Source organism: Asparagus officinalis, chromosome 8, assembly GCF_001876935.1.
Source record: "Asparagus officinalis chromosome 8, Aspof.V1, whole genome shotgun sequence".
Lineage (NCBI taxonomy): Eukaryota > Viridiplantae > Streptophyta > Magnoliopsida > Asparagales > Asparagaceae > Asparagus > Asparagus officinalis.
In genome coordinates, this window is record NC_033801.1 from 117930345 (window position 1) to 117954067 (window position 23723).

At 34.1% G+C, this 23723-nt stretch overlaps 1 protein-coding gene across 3 annotated transcripts in view; it reads left to right on the plus strand.

Moving 5' to 3' along the window:
• LOC109820367 (proteasome-associated protein ECM29 homolog) overlaps positions 1–23723 on the plus strand; it is a 51857-nt gene that overhangs the window by 22141 nt on the left and 5993 nt on the right. For all 3 annotated transcript variants that reach the window (XM_020386493.1, XM_020386494.1, XM_020386495.1), the window contains 16 exons: positions 1752–2133; positions 2217–2401; positions 2486–2558; positions 6600–6750; positions 6854–7023; positions 7156–7503; positions 9241–9408; positions 9508–9801; positions 12719–12895; positions 16890–17153; positions 17700–17798; positions 17971–18155; positions 20284–20619; positions 22455–22608; positions 22777–22887; positions 23328–23495. In XM_020386493.1, coding sequence (XP_020242082.1) covers positions 1752–2133; positions 2217–2401; positions 2486–2558; positions 6600–6750; positions 6854–7023; positions 7156–7503; positions 9241–9408; positions 9508–9801; positions 12719–12895; positions 16890–17153; positions 17700–17798; positions 17971–18155; positions 20284–20619; positions 22455–22608; positions 22777–22887; positions 23328–23495 — 3265 coding nt within the window. The remainder of the gene's footprint in view (positions 1–1751; positions 2134–2216; positions 2402–2485; positions 2559–6599; positions 6751–6853; positions 7024–7155; positions 7504–9240; positions 9409–9507; positions 9802–12718; positions 12896–16889; positions 17154–17699; positions 17799–17970; positions 18156–20283; positions 20620–22454; positions 22609–22776; positions 22888–23327; positions 23496–23723) is intronic.

The following is a 23723-nucleotide window of genomic DNA, read 5'->3' on the forward strand; positions in this document are numbered from 1 at the left end:
CATTTACGTGAGTTTTATCGTAAGCTTTAATCCATCATGTTTCTACCTAAACTGTTAATCCTATAGGGCATGATAATTAGCTGCTTTCTGGTATTGGAATTGGAAAGTTAATTTTCTAGTAGTTATAAGATTGATTATAAGGGAGCGAAGAAGCATGGTTTTTATCCTCTGTCGTGTAATTCTCCATAAAAATTTTGTTTGTTTTTTAGTGAAGCGTGGAATATTGATCCTAAAGACCATAGGTTTCTTCCTCTACCCTCTTAGGGTGTGTTTGGACTTCATGGGAGGAAAATAGAGGAGAGGAGAGAACGGAAGTTAAGGGAGTTCCCTTCTCCTCCGTTATACCCCAATTTGGGGGAGAACAATTTTTGTGCTGTTGAAGGTGAACTAAGGTGAATTAGGGGGAACTCTTTAAGCTATTCAAACGAGGTGAATGTCTCCCCTACCTTCCCTTCTCCCTTGTTCACCCCCAATCCAAAACTTAGTGCCTCTTGCTTTCCAAAGACTCTTTGAAGGAATGATGTCAAATATTTGATAATGTTTTTAATTGTTTTTAATATGACTGTTGTGTATTTAAAAGCTAAAGAACCATCTAGAATCAGTTGTACATTAACATAGCTGACTGATGTTCTTTGCATGCTAGGAAACATTCTCATTTTAGGTTATCTAATTGATTTCGTTCTGGTTGTGGACAAAAGGCATGGAAAAGGTCTTAAACATTTTAATACTCTTACCTGAAGTTTTATGATTTGCATTTTTGGGATAAAACAATGTGATATATTACGTAATATGGGATAACGTTAATATAAGTTTCCTTTGATGGCTTGACAACTACGGTGCAACTTAGTTTACTTGACGTTTAGTAAGGGACATAGTCTAAAAAGGCAATGGTGGCTTGTGATGCTTTTGGAGGTGGGGTAGCCAGTTGATGACCGTTACTTTGGTTTAAGATTTATTATTATCTTAGTTCTCCTCTAGTTAGTGGATGCTGTTCAGTTGTATTCCACGATTTTATATGTTCATCAGAAAGAAATTACCCAGGTATAATTTATTTTGAAAATTGTTTTGTTATGGAAGCACTCAGAGGAAATCAAACTTTTGATTTTTGCATATTACCTTGACATTGTGCTGCATCAAGTCATCTTCCGAGTATCTTTCTCCTTCTCGAGAAACTCTCAAACCAGAAGGGATCTATGTCCGGGAATTGTGCTGTGTTTGTGCCTTTTCCGGTTTATGTTAACTGAGGAAATATTCAAAGGCTGAGCATTTAGCAATAAGTTTCATTCAAAATTCATTGTTTACTGGCTTTCATCATGATGGGCTTCCTTTATTCATAATCTCACTTTGTTAATGCATGGATGTAATGATGGCCATTTCTTTTTATTTTGTGCATTGGTACTCGTTAACTTTCTTACATAAAACGAAAGTCTGCACCCTGTTGAATGGTCACTAGGTTTTCTGTTGACTTTTTTGATTTTATTTTCGAAGCATACACCTGTTACTACTTAGTGTGGATTTTATTGTTTTGATGTTTATTTTATTTCTTCTTCTTTTTTCCCCTTTGATGAAAATTTCTTGTTGAATCTTTCCACATTCTGTTAGCTTGTCTTTCTTCAGCTTTGTGCTTTTACTTTATTACTGAAAGAAGATAAAAGTTCTTACTGCAACTTTGGGTTTCAATTTGTTAAATAATAAATTATTCAATCCATCTTGTAGTTTTGTTGTTTCTGATTTTGTTTCATCCTTTACAGGGAAATGGCTCTTGAAGGGCTTTATCTGCTGAAAAATCAAGGACAGAAGTCTGGATCTAATTCTGATCTTAAATACCCTGATTTGAGAAACATGCTGGATTACATTTGTCACCAGCAGCCAAAAGTTTTATATTCATCTGAAATCATGGAAAAGGAACTTATTTTCTCATCAAAAACATATGTTGCTATGGTTAGATTTTTAATGAAGTGCTTTGAGGCAGATTCTAGGCTATGCAGTTCTGAAGCTGGATTTAGTGAATATGACTCTCCACTGGTAAACATGTGCTTATTACTGGAACATGCGATGGCAATTGAAGGATCTACTGAGTTGCATGCCACTGCATCCAAGGCTTTAGTTGACATTGGTTTTCGTTTTCCAAAGGTCGTTGTTCTTCTTTGTGCTGGAATTCTATGACATTTCCCTTTTTGCACTTGGATTTTAATGTTTCTCTCTTTTTTCAGCAGATGATAGCTGCACGCTTTGCAGAGCGTATATCATGGTTAAAAGTTTTACTTGGGCATATTGACTCTGATACTCGTGAATCTGCATCACGCTTGTTGGGAATAGCATGTTCTGCAATTTCCAATTCAGCAGCCTCTAGTCTTGTCTCTGATATTGCTTCTTCTGTTGGTGGAAAACAAACACTAAGGTAGCTGAAAAATGTCTATGCAGGGATTTGAATTCTTAGTTAATAGTCCCATTCTTAGATTGACTTGCTATATTGATGCTGCAGATTTGAAAATCATCATGGAGCATTATGTGCCCTGGGATATGTGACTGCAGAATGTATGAAAGAAACCCCTATTGTGAGTTTTGATTGCCCCTCCCAATAACTGGTACTTGTATATATGATTCCTAGCAACATGATGAAATGCTATTCATTTTCTTCTGTTTTAAGATGCTCAACTTGTTGAATGAACGATGAGAAAAGCTAACGATGACATTGACTGACCGAATTAACAGGATGTACTTGTGTGATTATATTAAGTTATTATTATGACAGAAGTGAGGAATTGCGTCAGTTTCTTGAAGATTACATTCCTCACCAGAGAATTAAGTTCATATGCGATAGAAATGATATGTAGCATATCTATCATCTTTCATTGAATCTAGGAACTCTGACCTTGATCCCCAAGCAGTTTTTTTGGAAGATGAATCTGGGAGACGGGGGCTACGATGAAAAACTTTACGTTCACTTGTAACGAACTTCAAACATTAGATATATTAAAATCTCGTATTAAAATATATAATTCCCCATGCTGCAGGTATCTCACTGAATGCACAGTATCACGTGTTGTGTTCCTTCTGCCTTATGGAATACATCTTGCAGTATGAACATTATACAACAACAACAAAGTCTCTATCCTAAATGTTTGGGCTCGTGTACATGAATCCTATTCTTTCATTCGATCTGTTATGGGTCACCTCCTCCGTTAAGTTGGTAATAATTATATCCTTCCTAATTGCTTCCAATCAAGTCATTTTGTGTTTATCTCTAGATCTCCTATCCCCATTAACTATAATATTATCACTTTTCCTAACATGTACGCTAAGAGGTTTCTGTTATACATGATCAAACCATCTTAATCTATTCTCTCTCATTTTATCCTCAACGGAGCAACCTCTAATTTACTACGGGTGCATTCATTTTTTATCCTATCTTTTGATGTATACCCAGAAGACCATCACAACATTCTCATTTCTACTACACTTATTTTCGCCCAATACTTGGACCCATAAAGCACAGTTGGTCATGTAATCATCCTATTAAAATTTTCTTTTAGTTCCATTGATATTTTACGAGGACAAATTTTGAAAACAGAGCCCTTTGTAAAAATATTCTCAAAAAAAGACCCGTTTTCACTTTATTTTCAAAAAACGACCTAGTTTTTCACTTTATTTTCAAAAAAAGACATACTTTGTTGAAACTGGATCATTTTTTTGTAAAAAATATTCCCAAACTTCACGGGAGTTGAACTCCCGTGAAGTTTTTTTCATAACAAAACTTCACGGGAGTTTAACTCCCGTGAAGTTTGTGAACATTTTTCACAAAAAACGACCCAGTTTCAGCCTCAGGGCTGAAACTGGGTCGTTTTTTGCAAATATTTTCAAAACGGGTCTTTTTTTGGGAATATTTTTGCAAAGAGGCCTGTTTTCAAAATTTGTCCTATTTTACGATCACATAAGACTCCCGAGACACTCCTCCATTCAACCATCCCGACTTGACGATGTACAACATCATCCTCTATTTCACCATCATGCCTAAAGATTGATCCTAAATAGTAAAAATAATTACTTTTTGGTATTTTTTGACAATCAATATGCACTATAAGCTCTTTTCTTTTCTTAATTTTACTAAAATTGCACTCCATATATTATGTTTTTGTTCTGTTAATTCAAAAATCTTTAGATTCAAAGCTTGTCTCCATCTTTCTACGTTAGAAATTATACCTCTTCGAGTTTTATCAACTAACACTATATCATCTGCAAGTAACATGCACCATGGAATTTCATCCTGAATGTGCTTAATTAGTTGGTCCATAACTAATACCAAAAAGATAAGGCTTAAGGTTGACCCTTGGTGTAAACCTATGGTAAAAGAAAACAACTTAAGTCTCTCCTTCATTAGTTCGTACTCTAGTTGTTACTCTGTCATATATATTTTTAATCGCATCAATATATAAACTAGATATATGTTTCTTTTCTAAAACCCACCACATTACCTTTCTAGGCACTCTATCATAAGTTTTTTCTAGAGTAATGAAAACCATAGATCCTTTCTTTCTCTCTATATCTCCCCATCAATCATCAAAATATGTTTAGGTTCCATAGTTGGCCTCCTGGACATAAAATCAAATTGATTTTTAGAATTGATTTTCAGATATATTTCTTTCCTTTCTTAGTCTTTGCTCAATTACCCTCTCTCAAAGTTTTATAGTATGATTCATGGGTTTTATGCCGCGATAATTTGAACAACTTTGTATATCTTCTTTATTATTGTATATTGGTATCAAAGTACTAATCCTCTACTCATCAGGCATTCTCTTCGTCTCGATAATCTTATTAAATAATTTAGTTAACCATCCTAAGCCTATATCTCCAAGACATCTCCAAAATTTAATAGGGATACTGTCCGGTCCTACGGCTCTTCCACTTTTTATTTTCTTTAGAGCATCTGTAACTTTGCTAATTCTAATTTTTCAACAATATCTATAGTTCCATTCATTCACTATATGGTCAAATTCTCTATTTTGCTCACTCGTTTGGTTATTATTAAACAATTAATGAATGTAACTCCTCCACCTTTCTTTTATTTCCCCATCGGTTACTAGAACGTTTTGATCTTCGCTTTTAAACACGTAATATTATCCAAATCCCTACTTTTCCTTTCTCTAACCTTAGCAAGCTTGGTCATATGATATATAGATTGTTCATAGTTTTCATTACCAGTAATAATGACAGCACTAACATTACCAATTGTTCTGAATGGTAATAAGTTTGTAAATTCCACGATTTCAGTATAATATATTTTCCGTCAAAACTTGAAATAAGTTATATCAGCTGCACTGCAATGTAGCATACATTCTGTCAGAAGGTGCAGCTCAACCCTATTTTATTCGTTGCGTGGTCCTATTGCTATTGATGGTTGTCAATGCTGCTACTTGTAAACAAGGAAGCATTGGCAAGCAAGTTATCTAAATACATATTGCTATTTTTGTGGTTAAGCCTTCAATTGACTAGCCTTATTATAAGGCCTGATTTTGTTAGTCAAAATTACATATTAAGGGTGTTTGAGGAGGCTTATTTTTACAAGCTTTTAAGCTATGTTAGCTTTTGGTGGCTTTTAACTTTTATAATAAAAATTGCATAAAAATTGTTTGGGTAGAATAATAATTTGTTTGGTCAAACCTAGCTTATTTAGATGAGCTTAAAAGCTTGTTCTTCAAAAGCTGGGATGTACCAACGTTTAAAAACGAGGCTTATGAGCTAACTTATTTGGTATTTTACCAAACAAATAGATATGAAAAAGGTACCTTAACAGCTAGTTTCGCCAAAAAATAAGCCTCCCCAAACACCCTCATTGAAAGACTTGTTTGCTGGTGACTTGCATAAGTGTACCGTCTCATTTTTCTGCTGTTTCTTTATTTGTTTAATTTTCCTTATTGAAAATTGGTTCAGTTATATGCTGCCAAACTTCTCATCATCTGCAATCTGTGTACATTTTACTAATGCTCATTATTAGTTTGAACATGCACTTTTATCTTTGTGTGCCCTCTTAAAAGAATCTTCCATTTATACTTTTAAAGAAAGTTTCTGGCTACTATTGTTTGCTATCTATCAGGATATATATATTTCCTGTAGCGCAACACATTTTCTCGTATAATTTTATGAGCTGTTACCTGCAAACTGGAATCTTCTGTTGTTGGAAGCAAAAGTCCCTTATCAAAGAAATTTCATTTTCCTCTCCATGAATATCCTAGTTATATTAGCAGGCATAATATCTTCATATCTTGTAGTGAGACAATTGAACAAATAGTAGTCAGATCCTAGTGTTTCAACATAAAGAGATTTCACATGCTCTGTTGATTTTGTGGCCAGAATGTTTGCACATTCTAAAATGTCAGAACCAGATACTAAGTCATCCAAGATATGTGAGCCAAGAAAACATTATAAAGTCATATTTTACTGTGACATTGAATCCTGTGTATTACCATTGTCCTACATCAATTAAGTGAATGTTCTGCCTTGAGACTTGTGCTATGCTCACATTTCAATCTGTGCACGTTGTGACTCACAACCTTTCCTACTTTCCACTAATATCTTTATTGTAATCCATCTTGTCACAGATCCCCGAGGCACTGTTATTTAGTATCGTTAATCGTCTGGTAGATGTGATCGAATCAGAAAGCGCAACTTTGGCATCTGTTGCAATTGAAGCAATCGGTCATATTGGTCTTCGTTATCCATTGCCTGCACTTGATCGTAATTCCATTTCAGGTAATATTTGCTATCATATTCCAGATGTTTAAAAATATTTTAGTGAAATGTTTTAATGGGCACGTGCTATTTCCACTAATTTATGATGCATATAACACTGCAGCTGGGGTTTTACCAATTTTGCGTGAAAGATTAAGTAAGCTACTTGCCGATAATGATACCAAAGCAATCCAAAAGATTGTTATCTCTCTGGGACATATTTCTTTTAAGGAAAAATCAGTAGCCCACCTAAACATTGCTCTTGATTTAATATTTGGACTTTGCCGGTCAAAGGTGTGTTGTTATGCCCTCGCATTTGAAAGTTCTAGTTCTTTTCCTTGCGCGCGCGTGTGGCAAAATTCCAGTTATTGTAATGACTGCGTAGTGTCTAGTTTGTCTTTACATTTTAGCGTAATCGTTATTCAGGTGGAAGATGTGCTTTTTGCTGCTGGGGAGGCTTTATCATTTATATGGGGAGGAGTCCCAGTTACACCTGATCTAATACTCAAATCAAACTACAGCTCACTTTCGCAGAGTTCTAATTATCTCACTGGTGAAATGCCCTCAGCTATAATGGCAAATAACCCATCTGATAGTGACAATAGTGATGATTCTCATTGCATGGCCAGAGAAGTGATAATAAAAAAACTCTTTGATGATCTTCTTTACAGTAGCAGAAAAGAGGAACGCTGTGCAGGTACTGTCTGGCTTGTGTCGTTGACTATGTACTGTGGGCATCAGCCGAAACTGCAGCAACTTCTTCCTGAGATACAGGTTTTCTCTTCCCTGAATCATTTGTTAATTTATATTTTTCAATTGCTTATATATACATCTTTCACTGATTTTCCCTTGATGTTTACATTTATACATGGGATAGTCGCCAGACTACATCAACACATTTTAGGTAGTTGCGCGTGTATAAAATATTAAGAGATTCAAAAGTCCAAATTACATTAAACTAAATAACTTTTTGAGAACTAGAAAATTTCACATTTACAAGCACATATGAAGAATTTGCATATACTGTTATGGTCTATTTTCTATTGTTGTTTATAGGGGTGGCAAACATTATTTGACACGTCGACTCGAGCAGAAACTGAACATGTTGTAACGGGTATGGGTCAAAATATATTGGCATGCTTATTTGTGGGTTGACCCAAATTACCTGTTTATTATTCGGGTTATACTGGGTGACCCTGAATACCCAATCATTACCCGAATGACCTGTTTAAAGTTGCTCTTTTCCATCTCATTTCTAATTCACTGTCAGCTATTTGGGATTGTTGCTTCCCCTACGTGATGGAGGGGGCTTCATTAATGAGAGGAGTGAGGTTAGAGGAATATGGCCTTTTGTCTCTCTAAATTCTCTCTTCTCCGTGCTGCCCGCTACCTTGCAAACTCTCCTTTACCTCACCACCAAATGCTCCTGTGTCCTCCCCCTCTTGTTGCCCTCTTCTTGTCTGTCTCCCTTTGGGCCTCCCACCACCCCACTCTGGAAGAAAGCAGAGGTGGCACGTGGAGGAGACGAAAGATGGAATGGTATGATGGGTTCATGAGAGGGATGAGAGAGAAAAAAGGGAACTAAGAGAAAGAAGACAAGGGCAGTTTAGGAACTTTCAGAAAATATATTTGGGTTTTCGTATCTGGGTATGGAAACATGGCAAAAGTTTCTTGGGGGGAGGAAGCAAACTTTTTAAAACCTAGGGGTGGAGGCAAATTTTCCCTTTATTGATATATTCTTTTTAGTAGTTATCAAGGATATTTGGGGTAGAAGGTAGCTCAGCGCACAGGGCTCCGGCCGTTGCGAGCTTAGGGGAGGGTTAGATTTTTGCAACCTTAACCCCACATGCGAAGAAGCCATTTCCGAGTCTTGAACTCGTGACCTCCAGGTCAGAAGGCAACAACCTTACAGTTGCGCCAAGGCTCACCCTCATATTTGGGGTAAACAATCAATATATTATTGGGCTTAAACAATATGTTTTGTTGCTCTACCAAAAAAAAAAAAAAAGAAAGAAAGAAAGAAAGAAAAAAGATAAAAGGACATCTGAATAACAAGAGGGGGTAAGTATTAGTAAATTGTCATTGTCAGAAGAAACCTACAAGGCAACTATTGTAACCTTGAACTAATAATTATTTCATATTATCGTCAAATGAGTATTCACTACATCCACCTCATGCTTTAAAAATAAAGAGGGGGAGAGATGGGATCTAGAGAAGTTTCAGTCAAATTGGGGGTAAAACTTGCACCCGGTACATCTAATTAGTTATTTTATTTGCTAAATTTTGAAGGCCTTTATTTTAAAGAAAATTTAGAATTTTCAATGTGTCCATACTTGAAGTTTCATGGTGTTCTGCTCCAAACTATTGCATTCTCATATCTTCTTGCCGGGGTAATAATCATTTATCATGCTAGTCTTGGAGTGACGTTTATTGTGGTTTCTTATTACTCATTTGTGAATTTATTATATGTGGAACACAGAGGAAGCTCATGAATATCTGTGGTTTTTACAGGAGGCATTTTCTCACCTTCTTGGGGAGCAAAATGAACTTACACAGGAACTGGCGTCTCAAGGCATGAGTATTGTGTATGACCTCGGGGATTCAAGCATGAAGCAGAACCTTGTTAATGCTCTTGTAGGCACATTGACTGGTTCTGGGAAAAGGAAAAGAGCTATCAAGGTGCAGTCTATATCTACTTTCAATGCTTGTGTCTGTGTTCTGTAAGAATTGCGTCCTGTATTACAGGAAAGCATATTTATTTAATTTGTGAACTTATAGTTGACGGAGGATTCCGAAGTATTTCAAGAAGGGGCTATTGGTGAAAACCTTGGCGGTGGAAAACTTAGCACTTACAAGGAGCTTTGTGGTCTTGCTAATGAGATGGGGCAACCTGACTTAATCTACAAGTTCATGGATCTTGCAAACTATCAGGCTGCTCTAAATTCAAAGAGGGGTGCTGCCTTTGGATTTTCCAAGATAGCAAAGCAAGCTGGTGATGCACTTCAACCACATCTACGTTCATTGATCCCTAGGCTTATCCGATACCAGTATGACCCTGATAAAAATGTTCAGGTATTAAATTATCTCTAGTTTTATAGAATATATTTGAAATACTTGATGATATCTGCATTTCAACTAGACCATTAATTTAGCTTGTAGATAATTTGATAAGTACGTCTGTGAGTTGTTGAAAGTGTTTATTATGCCTGTATTCTCGACATTATGTTTGTAATGTGCAATTTGTTCCACTTTCTTATGTCTAAGGAATAGGTCATACATGGGGAATCTAAGGCGATGACTGTTAAAATGTCTCAGTGTGTCACAATGTGTCATGTTAAAGGTATCGGAGTCTTAAGATCGACTTCAGGGGAATGCAAACCTGTTTCTTGGTTTTCTGGAACAATTATCTAAGAGTTCTTTACGAAATTCATCATCTTCATGATTCCAATTGGCAACCTACACGTGAAACTCTAAATTGAACAAGTATCTAAGAGTTCTCTGCAAAATTCATCATCTTTGTGGATTCCAATTGTCAACCAACACGTGGAACTCTAAATTTACTTTTAAGTAATCAATCTTTTATTCTTTTTGGCATATAAATTTGTACTAAGTGCGAATTTTAAAAGCCTGTAACCATCAAAAACTAATGTTTGAAGAAAGAAAAGCATTAACCAATAACCTTAAGCAAGCCAAGGATCATGTTCAAAACAAAAAGTGTACACTTAAAAAAATTTCATTTCACTCTAAAATTTTGTGTATGTGTATCTAAACTTAAAGAGAGTTCAAAATTTATAGAGATGATTCACAATGTATCTAATTTACCCAAAAGAACAGTCACCTGATCTATGAGATACTGGCAAATTTTAGATCAGATAGCAGAACTGTTAGCTGTAAATATTGAGGAGTCTGATCAATATTTCCATTAATTGGAAAAAAATATGAGAGATACTGTTATTTTACGGGCGTGCACATATCGCATGCATTCTGATCTCGTAGACAGCATACACGTAAGTGAATCACATAACATATAATTGAATAATGCACCATTACGCACAAAAAAAAAAAAGAAAAATCTTTTATTACTGCTGAAATGTTTAAAAGTTGATAATCGAAAAAAAATATGTCAAGAAGTTTTGAATTGTTGCAAAGGTTAAATAAGTCATGTTCAGTGTTACGAGTTTAGGCAAAAAGCAGTTAACAGCTTGATGTCTTGAGCAAATAATAATGATCATCTTTATGTTTTAGTGGGTTAACACCATAGTAAACTATGAAGCTAATTAAAATTATTGCAGTTAGAACTAAAGTGTTCTAAGTATTTTACTAAATAGTTAAACAACTCTGCAGCATAATACTAATACAGTTAATAGACTGGAGTATGCTGAGGCATGTGCTTTAATGCATAACAAAGACAAGCATAAACTCCATATCAAATAGCTAAATCCTTGAAATAGCTTATGCTGGGAAGCTTTGAACTTCACCTACATTCTACTCATCTACATCCTCATCTCTATACTCTGTGTTAGCCCTAGCTTCTTTGTTAGACAATTGATTCATATGAAAGCTTGATGGCTTGTACACTAACAATGTATGTGGAACAAATTAAATAGACAGACACCTCTCTTTGTGAGGAAAGATCAAACTAAAGTAAAAAATTTAATCCTAGAATTGCGCTGCGTATGACGTTTTTTACCGTAAACGAAAGTTTCTTTTGTTTGCCTAACATATCAACTGCCAACATATTAAAAATGCAACACATTGATATAATCAAATAAATAATTAAATAAACTATTTACATCCAGGGCTTATAAAACAAACAATACAAATAGTAAATAAATAAAGCAAAAATCATGGGAATGAAAAGGGAAAAAATTGAACCTTTAGAGTTTAGAGAATACACCACTAGTTGTCTCTTGAATTGATGAAAAAGCCTAAAAAATTCAATGGGAATTTAAACTATTCAATTTGTGGAAGAAATTGGTTAAAATTGAGTGAATTGGAAATAATCCCAAAAAATTAACCACTATTTGTCCCTTTTGACATTCTATTTTTTGTTATCATATTGGATTTGGGGTAGTTTGGAGTAAATCCATAAGATTGGCCCAAACTATTTTAACTGTTTCTCAATAATTGGTTTTGGGCTAAACTTGTGGCTTGTGGGCGTTTGGCTCACATGCCTTTGTGCGCCTTCTATCCTGCGCGAGTGGTTGCAAGTTTTTAGTTATAAAATAGTATTTATATTTCTTTGAAACTACCCTGCATGGATGGAAGGCCCATATAAAAGCACCAAAATACAAGTTAGTATTTATTTTGGTGTTATCTTGTTTCAATAGTTCGGTTAAGTCCATGTCTTGATCATACTATCCAAAGATGATAAACATGTCTTTCCTTTTTTGTTGATATCACTTTGCTATCTCATTTCATATTAGCTTAAGGTGCAACTTGTTGGTATTGCTTTTCAATTCTTAAGTAGATTCTTATGATTGTTTATATTTTAAATTGATCTATAGATTGCAGAAAAAGTTATGTACTCTTCCATGGAAATTGATAGATGATCATCTTGGTTTAAAGGTTGTGTTAGAAGTTCTTGAATCCATAAAATTGCTTGAACATAGATAAGTACTTGCACATTAAATTTGATGATGTTTGAGTTTTCTCCTGGCCATATTACATGTAATTCAATAACGAAATGGTGATCCATAAAAGTATTATGCACTACTCCTTATCCTTATTACATCTATTGGCGTTCTCGAGCATCTGTAAACTATAACCTCTTTCTATGTAATCATGTTAATGTTATCATCATCATGCAAGAATTGTCGAATTTCTTTTATCTTTTTTAAGACTTATTGAAGGGGAGCTTAACCAGGCTAAATTTGAGCTTGAATATACCTCCTCTGATGTACAATTCCTTTTCAATATCTTGTTTTCCCCTCCAATTGTACTTGAATGATGATTTTGTGGCTAACTAGAAAGTTACTTTTTCTGATAGGATGCTATGGCGCACATTTGGAAGTCAATTGTTGCAGAACCTAAGAAAACTGTTGATGAATATTTTGATCCTATTGTGGAGGATTTGCTAATACAATCTGGATCTAGACTATGGCGCTCCCGTGAAGCTTCCTGTCTTGCTCTTGCAGACATTATTCAAGGGCGCAAATTTATTCAGGTGATAATACAGGGCATCTATTTATCATTGTTTGGTAATATATAAACTCTTATAAAGTTGATAGAAGCTCTTGTACATCAGCTTTTTTTATCCATTATATTTACTTTGAGATTCATGTTAGCATATGATATATATCAAGGCCCACATCTCCTTGATGTTATAAGTATAACATGCCAACATGGATCTCAAAGCAATATAATGGATAAAAAATTGGTGGTTAAAACCCTCAATCAACTTAAGTTTATTCTAGTTTTACTCTCTCTCTATATATGTATACACACATGTATATCAGTGTGTGTATGTGTGTGTATAGAGAGATAAGCTAGGCTACTATTAGTAGTAGCTAATATGCGGATACTATTAACCCAAGTTTTAAATTCAAAACCCAAAAAGAAGAATTCAAACTGGTGGATATGATCTACTATACATGAACTATGAGAAATAAAAGTTTTAAAAGATTTCAACATCATTAACTTTATGCATAATATATCGTCAAAATCAATGTTTCAGAATTTTCATAGAACTGCTTAATTTTTTGCCCTTTGAAATATAATTCAAAACACTCGAAATCCTTTGAAAATTTTTCCCTCTAAGTAGTTTGTGTGTAGTAGATCACATCCACTAGTTTGGATTTTTATTTTGAAACTCTGATTTTCAAAATTGAATTTATAGTATTCGCATGTTCTCACACAAAAACACACACACACACTCTCTCTCTCTCTCTATATATATATATTTATATATGGTATGGTTATAAAATATACATGGTGTAACTAAGTTATACACACTTGTAAAATACATGTTTCATCATGGATATTGACGATCCGTGTTGTTACTTATGATCTATGCATTCAAAATTTCGTAGAGATAAAAAATCACATAGATTAGATATTTATAATTTATACATCTAAAGACCTAGAAATGTACAGTCTATAAACGGTCTAAAATGTTGTTTATTTTGAGTTGCTTGAAATATAGGATAAAAAATTTCGAACCACATGGATTTTGATCTATATGTGTTTGCTGACGTATAGATAACAATGAAAGGTTTGGATTTACAAGATAGATGGAAAATTGTGTATTTTTGCAATGTGTGTAATTAACTTAGTTACACGTGCTGATATTGCAACCATCACCCAATTATAGTATATATATAATATATATATATATATATATATATATATATATATTATGAGCAAAAATGGCGCTATGCCTTCGGTACCAAGCACAAAAGTTGTGCCTTGGTAGTGCAGGTAGCGCATAATCCCCCTCTAGCTCATTCAGAATGGCTGTGTATATTGCTCATGTATTTTCTCAACTCCATGTGAATGTGCGATCCTCATTGAGATGAGTTGGAGGGGATTGTGCCACCTCACTACCAAGCCATAATTTTTGTGCTTGGTTACTAAGCCATACCATCATTTCTCTCTCTCTTCTCTCTCTAGTATATTATATAATATATATATATATGATAAGATTAATGCAGGTATCCTGTCATTAGCCGAGGGAATTTCCTCCTTGACGTCTAGGTGGTACAATCCACACTATCCTCATAAGGTAGGAGAGAGGTGTGAGTTTGTTGAAATTGTGCTCTACTTTATAAGGATGGTGAGGAATTGTATCCCATCATAGGCGACAAGGAGGAAAATCCTTCCTAATGACAAGGATACCCCATTATCTCTCTCTCTCCTCTCTCTCTCTCTCTCTTATATATATATTATATATATAATATATATATTATATATATATATTATAATATTTGCCAATATTCACCTTCAGACAATAGGTAAACAAACGGATAGAATTGAAAATATGATTCTTGACATAAAGAAACCTCTTACTTGTTCAATGGTTACGCCACCTTTTCCACCTCAGATTTTTACCAATACCAATTTAAGAAATAATAAAGCTTTTGATGAACAAATAAAGGATTTTAATGAAGAGTCAACCAATAGATTAAAAGATATAAAAAAAGGAAAATCTCTTGCTATCAATGTCCTATCTGATCTTGAATCACAATTTGATGATATGACCCACTCTGATCATGATTTCGACAAACCCCTAACAATCCAGAGTATTAAAAAACATCCATATTCTTCCAATAATACAATGAATTACTATAGGAGACCAACTCCTGCCGATATGCAATTTGAAGAATTTAATAGCCAAAAAATAAGTTTTGATGGTAACTCCCTTGTAGAATGGAACCTTGATGGTTATACTGAATACCAGATAATACATCTTTTACAAGAAATGCTTATATATGCCAATGCTTGTAGACAACAAGGTAATCCCGAAAAAGATATTGCTAGTGGCCTATGTTCATCATTTTCTGGTCAATTACAGGGATGGTGGGATCGGTACCTTACTGATTCACAAAAACATAATATTTTAAATAGTTATAAAAAAACTTAATATGGTGAACCAATCCTTGCTATATATCATCACTTTATAGGTCTTGTCGATAGCCTTCAAGATAAAGTCAGAGAACAACTCATAAATTTTAGGTGTAAAACCCTTACGGACTTTAATAATTTGAGAATTAGTGATGATGATTCCTCAGATTGTGAAGATTTATGCAATAATCTTTGCACTTGTTTCAACTTCTCTGAAAGCTCTTCGGAAACTTCCCAGTTAAACACTTTAAGCGAACACGAACAATTTATTCTTGATACTATAGATGCTATTACTGATCCACAAGAAAAAAGAAATATATATATATATATATATATAGAGAGAGAGAGAGAGGTGGGGGCTTCGTGCTTAGTACTAAAGCATCTCAACCCAACATCTAAGGTTGTAAAGTGTAAAGAAAAAATGTGTCACATGAGAATGTACTTTCCATCCATCTGATCTCACATCTATTGATCAGATTCCTCCACCTCACTACCAAGCATACTCATATATTCCTTATATATGAGAATAATGTGTATGCTTGGTACCAAGCACAAAGTTGGTGTTTGGTAGTGACATGGATGCTTCTTATCCAACATTTAAAGGTGCTCATTTAAAAATGGTTCCCACTTGATTACTCACCCCACTAACAAAGATGTGTATTATGCAATGAAATTGGACGATCAACTCTATTCATCTTGATCAATATATCTTAAAAGGTCCGCAAATAAATAATCATGTGAATTGAGGATGTATTACATATGCATCAAATGGTTACAAAAATTAAAGGTATCCTAACAATACGACAAGAGAGACCTCTTAATGCATGTGTTAGAATGCTCCATTCATCATGATTTAATGTCTCAAAACATCTACAAACTAAAAATCATGATGTTTCAATAATTTTACCACATACTTTTCATTGTCTCGTTAGTTGTATCGTCGTAAAATCGTTACTTTTTCAATCACTTGATACATGAATAACTATAACCAAATATGTCTAATTTTTTATTTATATATCATCCAAAACATATAGATCAAAATGAGCGAAGTGGATCAAATAACTTGATTGTATATAATATAGTTTTGAAGGTGGGCATAACCAGGCTAGTTATTTCGTAGTTTTAAATGAACATCTTTCAATGTGTGGATGACAAGCATCAACATTACTACCACGAACCAATTTTGTGCTTGGTACCAAGCATACCCATTATTCTCATGTGTGTGTAGAGAGAGAGAGGTATGCTTGGTACCATGCATCAAATTTGGCGCTTGGTAGTAACGTGACCACTTCTCATCCACTTGTTTAATGGCTGGGTAATCAAGTGGGAATCATTTTTAAATGAGAACCTTTAAATGAGTGGATGGGAAGCATCTATGTTTTGTGCTTGGCATATATATATGTGTGCGCGCGTGTATGTACACACGCACACACACACACACACATGTTTCTGTGTGTGAAATGAGTATTCATTAACATGCTTTTCTGACTAATAGTTTCTTGTTACACACAATCGACATTCATTTTTGGAGTTCTAGGTTGGAAGTTGATTATCCATTATCATATCTTCTTTGCTTAGCCATTTATGTTGTTTTCCAGGTTTCTAAGCATTTGCGAAGAATATGGTCCACAACATTTCGTGCTATGGATGACATAAAAGAAACTGTACGGAATGCTGGTGACAGTTTATGTCGTGCTGTTACTTCACTGACCACCAGGCTTTGTGACGTATCACTGACTGCAGCCTCAGATGCTACTGAGACGATGAATATTGTTTTGCCTTTCTTTCTTGTTGAAGGGATAGTGAGTAAAGTCTCCAGCATACAGAAAGCATCGATAGCAATTGTTATGAAACTTTCTAAGGTGGGGGTTTTTCATAAATGTTTTGGCCTTTGTGTCTTTTGAAAATGACTGCATGCTTATGTTTTTTTAAGTAAGACACCATTAACACATGCTTATTTTTTCGAAAGTTTACTAAGGTGCATTACTGTCTTTTTAGATTTAATTGTTAAAAGTACTTTGCCTCTCTATATTAGCTAGATCTTCTTTTGTAGAGAACTGTGTTACCTGGAGACTTCAACTTTTAGATGTCACCTCAGACTCAGACACTTAGATTTTTTTGAAAAATGACATCAGAATTCAAAGTCGACTTAATTCACTCCAAAATGACCCCCTATCTTGTCAACTTTAGTTGAAGGTGATAAGGTTCTCTGAAGCCATTAAGGCTGTATTTGTAGTTGTTACTATTATTTGTTTTGTTGGAAATCCTTTCTTTCTCGTTGAGGTTTGTACTACATAAGATTATAAGAATGTGATCATTCTTCTATAGTGGTTGCGTTTCTGTTCTTTACATGTGGTGCTCTTTATTGATTGTTCTTTGTGGCTCATTTATCTTTTCAATTATTTCAGGGTGCTGGAACAGCAATTCGACCACATTTGCCTGATCTTGTTTGCTGCATGCTAGAATGTTTGTCAAGCCTAGAAGATCAGAGGCTCAACTATGTTGAGGTTAGTCCATGTTCAATTTACAATTTGTCCTGCGTGATCTTCTTATTTTATTTGTTTCGATGATGAATGACAGAGTATGCCTATGATATCATGTGGCCTTACTATTAATTACTAGATTATTTTTGCAACATTTTTACTTTATACAATTTTCATAGTTTTTTATGTAAAACAGTTGCATGCGGCAAATGTCGGAATTCAGACAGAAAAACTTGAAAATCTGCGAATAGCAGTCGCGAAAGATTCACCGATGTGGGAAACCCTTGATCTGTGTCTTAAAGTTGTTGATGCGCAATCCTTGGATCTATTAGTTCCTCGTCTCATGCAGATGGTTAGATCTGGAGTTGGTCTTAACACCAGGTATATTACTATGCAAGACATACATAATGATTTACGTGGTTGCAGCCATTAATAAAAATTTGCAGTGTTATCACCAACTTCTCTCTGATTAAGTTATTTATCTTATTTGAGAGAACTAGTTTATGGACTAATAGATGATATCTGTTCAGTATAAGTTGCATATGTCATTATATAGAGACCATTCTAAAAATTACAATACTGAATTGCAAATCCAGTATTATGATCACTCATTCTCATGCACTTTCCCTGGCTACAAGAACTAAAATTCCTGAAGGTGATATTTTTCTTTGGATAAAGTATATTATGCAAATATACATGTGACTAATTTCAAGAAACTATCTGATGCAGAAAAATGCATTGATGCAGTAAAGTATCTATTCAAACTTTAATATTGTAGGTTCTTATTTATTCATATTCTATCCTTAAGGTCCTTACGTGTCTAGTTAGGTTTGATTTTGTTATGTCAGTCGCGTCAATTAGTCTAGTCCATAAGTTGTTATACTCTATTTTTCTCATAATAAGTTCATAAAGTGAACCCGGTCAGCATTTGAGAAAAAGAAAAACATTTACTGGTGTACATGCTTCTGGAGGAAAGTAAAATATCTTCAAGTTGTTACATCAACTTTGTTTATGCTGTGCAATTCTGAAGCCATCATATGGTTTGTGCTCAGGGGGGAGACATGCTCACACGGATCTGAATGAAAATGCCTATCTGGGTATACTTCAGCCTTCAATTCTCCGAGACTCCTTCCCATATACTGATTGGTGGACCAGTCACCTAAAAGAATTGGTTGAATTTTGTACCTGATTAAGTACTTAATACGCTGAGTGGTTCACCAAACAGGGAATCTTATATAATATAGTTCTGAACACTCTACAGTTAACTCAGGTCTTTTGCAAACAGAACTAATGAAGAATGTGGGATTAATAGCAATGGAGAAGGAACAACAGCCCATCCAATTTTATTCCAAGACAGTGTGGAAACCAAGTGTTACAATTTGCTATTTAATCTGATGGAACCACAAATTTAATCTCAGTAGTTAATATCACTTTAGCGCTACATAGCTCGATCAAGACCCTAGCGTCTATTGCGAACCAAAACATCCTGAAAAAATAACTAAGGAAATACAGCATTTAGAAGTTCATTTATTTAGTTGTTGAGTTAATGTTGTTTTCGGTTTGATCGACTATTCTTTTTGAAACGGATAGTTCACAGTGCTCATTAAAAAAACAACTGGATAAAGCCAATTCAGATTTTGTTTCGAAGTCTTACTGGCCATTGTTTTCTACCCTTGAACAAAATTCTGGTGTTGCTCCTGATGCTGCAGTTTTCAGAATCCTCATTAAACCCTAATCAGCTATAATCTCACGTCAGTATATGTAATAGGCCCAAAAAGGATGTATTATACTAACCAATCCAGTGTAGTATGAAAATATTATTTGCATGATCTTCTCATTTCAATAGGTTTAAGCATTTTTTTAACGCAAACCTATATAGACAAAAACTAATTCTTATGTCAGATTTCATCCAGTCTCTCTAATATCTTTCTTTAGTATACCAGTAAAAACACGCATTTAGTGTGCATGTGCGTGCGTTGTGTGTGCATTGTGTCAGTGAATCCAATACAATATTGCCTTTAAGTGCCAGCATCTTCCACTACTTCAAACCTTGTTGCTTCTATCTTGTGGACTTGTTTCCTTTTGTTATATTTTGCTTCTTTTTGATGTATTTTGTCTGTGCAGTTCTTTAGAAATGTGGATTCTCCTATAGACTTGTCGGATAATATTAATAAGTTTAAACTGCATTTGCTTCTATGGATGGGCCCTCTCTTCATATCTCTTATATATTGGTGATCATGAATATTATGAAGCAATTTTTCGTAACTGTAGAAGGCATTTTATACTATGGGTGGAATCATCTTTTAAAAACATTCCTCAACTCTTTTTAAGGACTTTGGTACGCATGCTATTCCATGAAATATACAATGCTTCCTGGAAAAAATTATGTGTCACCTGTATTACTGTGTTGTTACTTTGGTGGTTGATATCTTGCCTATCAGAGAAGAGTGAGTGTACACAGATTTCCATAGGTCTCAGCTTCTTACCTTTGGCACTCTTCGGCATGCAGGGTTGGTGTGGCCAGCTTTATCACATTTTTGGTTCAGAAAGTAACCACTGACATCAAACCATATGTCAATATGCTATCAAATGTTTTATTTCGTGCTGTGTTGGATGAGAAGAGTGGTTATGCAAAGCGATCTTTTGCCTCTTCTTGTGCCATCATTTTGAAGTATGCAAGTCCATCCCAGGCCCAAAAGATTATTGAAAACACAGCTGCTTTGCATTCAGGTGATAGAAATTCTCAGATTTCGTGTGCAATACTTCTGAAAAACTATTCAAGCCTTGCAGCAGATGTTGTTAATGGATATCATGCCACGATCTTGCCTATTATCTTTCTTTCAAGGTTTGTGTTGGATATTCATCACTGGTAATTTACATTTATTGATTAATGATTTTATTACTAACTTTGGAATGTCTCTGAAATGTAAGATTTGTCATATAAATTGTTCTTTTAGGTTTCTTCCCTCTTTGCTTCATCAGCTGTGATCCTAGAATAGTCCTCGTGTTTGCATTTGCTTTCATTTATTATCCTATATTTTAGCATTTTCGTGCAATCCAGCATTCTCATTTTGTAGCATCTATTTTGTGAACTTGTGTTCACTTGACCTTCTGACTCATGAAGCATGAGTTGTCGTGTATCTTGTTTATAAAGCTTTCCCTTCAAGGTCATAAGCATCATTGAGAAAAAACCCGTTAAGTAACTCATTATGTTGCGTTATGTTACCTAACAGGTCTTAAATGTTATGTAAGCTTATGAAATAACCCAGTCTTAGACACATCATAATTCTACGTTATTACAATATAATATGTGTTATTTCAATATAGCTTACATTATTTTAAAATAACATACATTATGTCAATATATCTTACATTATTGCAATATAAGTTCTGGAGACTTGAGAGTATATCAGTTCTCAAAAATTGATGTATTAAGTAATTATTTTTGAATTGTTTATTAAGCCTTCCTGTTTTGTTTTGGTGACATCATTATGTGGTGTGAAATTGTGAATATGACTAATACAAAAAATGTAATTATGGACGAGATATAAATTTATGATTTTATATTTGAATATTCGATTGTGATACTTCCTAGTAAATCTTATATAGCTTCTGTTAATTTAAGAATTTTTATTAAAATATTTTTGTATTATGATATTTTATTCAAAATTCTTAAAATTATTATGAACATCTTTTATATTTTTTAAAATTAAACAGTAAGTAAATATTTTTTCCTGCTTGTGATGTTAGGTTTGAAAATTATGATGATTCTAATTATTAAAGTTATTATGAATAGTTTGTATTTATAAAATATGTAAATAATTGATAAACAAAGTAACCTACGTTATGCATTACGTTTTTTCCCCTTTAACCCTTAACAAGAGCTAGAACATTACGTTATGCATTATCATTTTTTTCAACATTGGTCATAAGTATTTAACGCACATAACTATACCGCAAAGCTTATCCACTTTCAGGGATAAACTTGACTAAACTGCAATATTATTTCCAATATAACTACTGTGATTTATAAAGATGTGCGTGTATATTAACTTGAATTTCACAGAGCATGCAATTTCTGTAATAGATTTTCAGGCAGTAACATGAAATTCCTTCTTACTATTCTATATTAGTATATCATGATGAGCCCTCAAAGCAATATCTCACCAAGCAATAGTGATTCACAGATCACATGGATTGAGACAATAAAAAAAGATAATGATTGCCCACTTAACTGTTTAAGTAATCTTGACATAGTTAAATTGAGGAAAGGATTCATATGGCCAATCCAGGATCTTTCTAGTAGTATTTGCAGTCTTGATCTGGTTTCTTGTCGATTCCATACAATTTACTAGATATAATTATACTTGTTTTATTATGCATATAACTTATTTTTCTTTAGTTTCAGGAGCATACTAGCAGTTTAAGTATAGCCTTTGGCTACAAATTTTTGCAATTTGTTATTAATTCTCATAGACTATTGATTTAACTATCATTTCTCCTTAGTTTCATAATTTGCTAATCCCTTAGGAGTCGCTGGTTGCCAAAAGCCACATGCAGATAGTATTTAAGTTTACTTGTTAAATTAGATTCAGCTTTATGCAAAATATATACTTATAAATATAAATTACACCATTATTGATATGTTTAGCAGGATTATCATCTTTTAATATTTCGCAGATTTGATGATGATAAGGATATCAATACTTTATATGAGGAACTATGGGAAGATAACTCAAGCACTGAGAGAGTCACTCTTCAGCTGTACTTAACAGAAATTGTTAATCTACTATCTGACTCCATTTCATCATTGTCATGGGCAAGTAAAAGAAAGGTGCTTATCCTGGAAACTCCTTTTCTTTCACCCATAGTTATCACTTAGGTAGCATTAGGATGATTAGTGCTAAGCATTTTGCCTGTTGTATTTGTGTCACTTTTTTTATTTTTATATTTCTTTATTTATGGTTTCTAATATTTCATCATGGGTCTCTTATATCTGCAGTCAGCCAAGGGAATAAGAAAACTCAGTGATGTCCTGGGTGAATCTCTTGCTTCCGTCCATCGAATTCTTCTTAATTGCCTTCTAAAAGAGATACCTGGTCGTTTATGGGAGGTATGTGTGCTTAAGAAACGTAATAGAAGAAAATTGTTGACATAAGGTTTGCATGTTACAGTCTATGTTCGATATTTTCCACAAGATATATTGTGCCTCAGCATTATGAGATATTTCATGTATAAGATTATTTAATGTGTACGTATTTTGGTGCCTGACTTAGACTGGGCTGTTGCATCGTTGATGGTTGGATAAATTTCTACAATGTGCATAACCAGTATAAAAGAAAATTAAAGAAACAAAGAAATTCTGATAGTAAACTGTACATAATTGGTTAAAGGTCCTTTATTTGTAGCTTTTAAGACTAGTTCAAAAGATAATAGAATTATAATGTTGCATCTGCTTGTACCAGTTTGTGAAATATGTCATGGTTCAGCTAATAAATTGCAGAAGTTTACATCTGTAATGATTGCTCAGAAAAGTACTCTTGCTGATTGCAGGGAAAAGATGTTATTTTGCACTCCATTGCTTCGCTTACTTCATCTTGTCATGGTGCAATAGCTTCCGAAGATCCTGCCACTCCAAACATTATTCTAAGTGCTATAACTTCTGCTTGTACAAAGAAAGCAAAAACCTACAGGGAAGCAGCTTTCTCATGTCTAGAACAGGTGATATTGATTTCTTTTCACAGTAGGTTATTGGCTTGTTTAAACATATCAAGATAATGGGTACCTATATGCTTTCAAAGTAAACATATATGCATTTATGTTACTGTCTAAAAATGATAATATTTGAAATGATATAGCAGTGTCAACTGTTAGAAATTTCTAGACTAGCTGAACAATTGTGGTCATTTAGACTTCATATTATCAGAGGAAAAGAGGCTTAGTCTTATG